This window comes from Adiantum capillus-veneris, chromosome 6, assembly GCF_014529385.1.
Source record: "Adiantum capillus-veneris isolate H3 chromosome 6, ASM1452938v2, whole genome shotgun sequence".
Classification (NCBI taxonomy): domain Eukaryota; kingdom Viridiplantae; phylum Streptophyta; class Polypodiopsida; order Polypodiales; family Pteridaceae; genus Adiantum; species Adiantum capillus-veneris.
Genome location: NC_140936.1, coordinates 16,939,787 through 16,943,056, shown reverse-complemented (window position 1 = coordinate 16,943,056; position 3,270 = coordinate 16,939,787). Strand labels below are relative to the sequence as shown.

Sequence of the window (3,270 nt, the reverse complement as noted above, 5' to 3'; positions counted from 1 at the left end):
GCCGGTCTGCTAGCTTAACCAATATTCTAGCTTTTTCTCCCCTGGCACTTCCCCATATTAAATGATCAATTTAACACGAGAAAATCATTTAGGAGAATTAGATATTGATTATTATGACATTACCTCTCTCTTGAAATCATAGTCGTCCCCTGGGGTAGAGAAGATAAAGCATATTCATTAGTCCTTTCCTTAGCGGGTAGAGGATCCCTATGTTATCCTACGACATCTTTCCACAATGGATGACTAGTCCATTTGGCGCTTGAGAGCCTGAGGCTTCCGCAAGCATATCTGCACATTAGTCCTATCATCTTGCATAGTAGAGTGACAAGCTCTACTTGGTGTTCGCGAGACGTCGTCTCTGCAAACTTGATCTAAGCATGCGTACTACTTCATTTTTGTGCACAATTGTTCATTTTAAACATTTGTACATTTGCTTACTCTATGGAAGCATTGTAAGCATTGACTGCAAGGTTTAGGTTATCCTTTAATTGTATGCCTTGCATCCATCTAGCATCTTCAAAAGGATAATTTTTTAACTTAATAAGATATCATCGAATAGTCTTACCACCTCTTAGTACCTTGTCTTCATGTCGGAGAATGGACTCGGGCTGCAGTACCTCTTCTTGGTCCTCGATCTCCGGTGGGTCTTCAATAGTTGGTTCTTGAGGTGGATCTCGTTTGTAAAGCTTTAGTAATCTCACATGGAAAGCATTGTGTATGAGCCAATGGTTGGGCAACTTGAGTTGATAGGCCATCTCATTGATTGGCCTAAGAATCTAGAAGGGACCATAGTACCTTTTTGCTAACTTAGCGTAGTACTTTTGATGTCCCGTAGGATTATTGCCCGTCGTGTGCCTTAATTGAGCCTTGGGAAATTTGAGTAAGAGCCAATCATTTTCTTTAAAGGCTTGGGCTCTTCTGTGCTTGTCAGCAGCAGCCTTTTGCCTTTGCTGTGAGATAGAGATAGCATCCTTAATCTTTTGGAAAGATTCTTGTAGGTCTCGGTTATACTCATCTGCAGCGAAGATCTTCCCGTGTACCTTAAGTAGCAAGGGACTTTTTGATCTTCCCTCAAAAGGTGCTTTTCCCGTGGAAGTATGTACACTGTTATTGTAGGCATACTCCACTAAGGGTAAGTACTTCTCCCATTGGGATCTTTGATCTACTTCCGTTACATAGGCTTTTAGTAGATCGAGAATTGTTAGGTTAGCTATTTCACTTTGGCCATCTGTTTGCGGGTGATAGGCCGAAGAGAATTTTAGCCTTGTTCCTAAATTCTCAAAGAGACCCTTCCAGAAATACGGGTCATTCTAGGATCTCTATCCGACACTATGGACATTGGCAAGCCATGGTACTTGAAGATTTGTGAAATGAAGAGAGTTGCCATTTGATGGGCTTTGATAGTCTTTTTGACAGGTATAAAATGAGCTTGTTTACTGAACCTGTCTACTATCGTCCATATTCCCGTATTCCCATGAATAGACTTAGGCATCCAAAGATAAAATCCATGGATATGCTCTCCCATGGTGAAGTAGGGATTGGAAAAGGTTGAAGCAATGCAGGTTGCTTCCCTCTATCAAACTTCGTCTTTTGGCATACCACACATTTAGAAACATACTCTTGTATGTTTGCTTTCATGGTAGGCCAATAGAAATATGAAATATGTTTCAATCCCCTTTAGGGTAGACTAAATCCCTCTATGCCCTGCATAAGGAGGAGCATGAGATTCATACATTACTTTCTTACGTAGTGAGCTAGTAAAACGCATAGTCTATTGCCATAGAGAAGATAACCATCTTGTAAAGTAAATGGTTCCTCTTTCTTCCCTAGTGCAAGGGCTGAAATCACATCTCTAAAATCGGGATCAATAGCATACTCATCTATCATAGAAGATAGATCATTGTGAGTTGCTATGGAAACCGCATTCTCTCTCGGCCGTCTTGAGAGTGCATCGGCTACTTGATTATGCTTGCCAGCAATGTGAGAAATATATATGAAAATGAAATTGTGAAAGAAAGTTTGCCCACCTTATTTGTTTGTCGGAGAGTTTGGTTTGCATCATGAAGTACTTAAGACTTTGGTGATCCGTTCGCAGAATGAAAGGAGCTCCCAATAAATAGTGCTTCCATGAGTCTAAGGCATGTAGAATTGCAAGGAGTTTCTTTTCATATATGCCTAGAGCTTGCTCAACAAGGTTGAGCCTTCGACTTTCATAGCCTATGGCATTGGTGCACCCAGTTTTGGTCGGCCCAGGGTGAGCTCAAAAGCTTGTACATGGCTATTTGCAGGCAGATGGCAAAGTGCTTCAGTGGCTATTTGATGCAAGGTATGGCAAGCATTGCCCGGATATGTATGCAAAATGTGGATGTTTGAAGGTCAGGGCAAGTTTTAGCACTACTGATCGGGGAAGTTGAGAAGGCTCGAAGTGTCGGGTTTTTTGGTGTTGCGTACAGCTTCAAGTTTGGGTCTATTTGGCAAGGCTATACCATGGAGAAACCGTCTGTTGTAGATGGGCAGCCTTGTCTTTGCTCAATTTTATGCGGATTGCACTCGAGTTGGGCATCGAAAATTGGAGCATGCGGGCATGTGGCGAGGGTGCCAAGCCCAAAAGCTTTTTAAAAGCTCTTAATATAAAAAAAACGCTCGTCTGCAGTCGACGGGCAGCAGGTAAGCATGGAGGGCCGCCAGATGGCCGCCTAGAGGACAGGTGGAGATTGCATGAGGTAGTGGGTGCTGTTGCAAGGCCACTTGGAGCCTGCATGTGGAGAGAGGAGCCACGGGGGGGATGCATGACTGAGGAGGTGGCCATCACAGTGGTGGACGTGCTGCAGTTGGAGGGGAAGAGGCGGCAGCCAGTGGGGGCGGTTTTTGGGGCACGACAGGTGAAGCAACACGGGTTGGCGGGTTGGCTGAGGCCAAGAGTTGCGGGCTGGAGCCACGGGGGGGCTGCATGACAGAGGAGGTGGCCATCACAGTGGTGGACGCGCTGCAGTTGGAGGGGAAGAGGTGGCAGCCAATGGTGGCGGTTTTCGGGGCACGGCAGATGAAGCAACACGGGTTGGCGGGTTGGCTGAGGCCGAGAGTTGCGGGCTGGAGCCCGATATGCAGTAGGATAGGGGTTGCAAGAGGCGTCACTGGGTGGCGGGTAAGCAGGTGAAGCAGAGGTTGGAGGGTTAGCAGAAACCGATGGGCTGATCTACTTGGAGTAGGAAGACAACGAGTGGTGACAAAGGAGGCCGCCAGGGCTGCATCCAGGGGCGTGTGCGGCAT

The 3,270-nt window shown here is 45.8% G+C and overlaps 1 protein-coding gene across 1 annotated transcript; it reads right to left on the bottom strand.

The window, feature by feature from the left end:
* Positions 1 to 2,808: 2,808 nt before the first annotated feature.
* LOC147455197 (uncharacterized) lies at positions 2,809 to 3,270 on the bottom strand. Its single transcript, XM_086515217.1, has one exon. It carries the CDS (start codon positions 3,268 to 3,270, stop codon positions 2,809 to 2,811), a length of 462 nt encoding a protein of 153 aa, XP_086371343.1.

Excerpts from the sequence above, each read along its gene's own strand:
- LOC147455197 (XM_086515217.1), bottom strand. The coding sequence starts at position 3,270 with ATGCCGCACACGCCCCTGGATGCAGCCCTGGCGGCCTCCTTTGTCACC.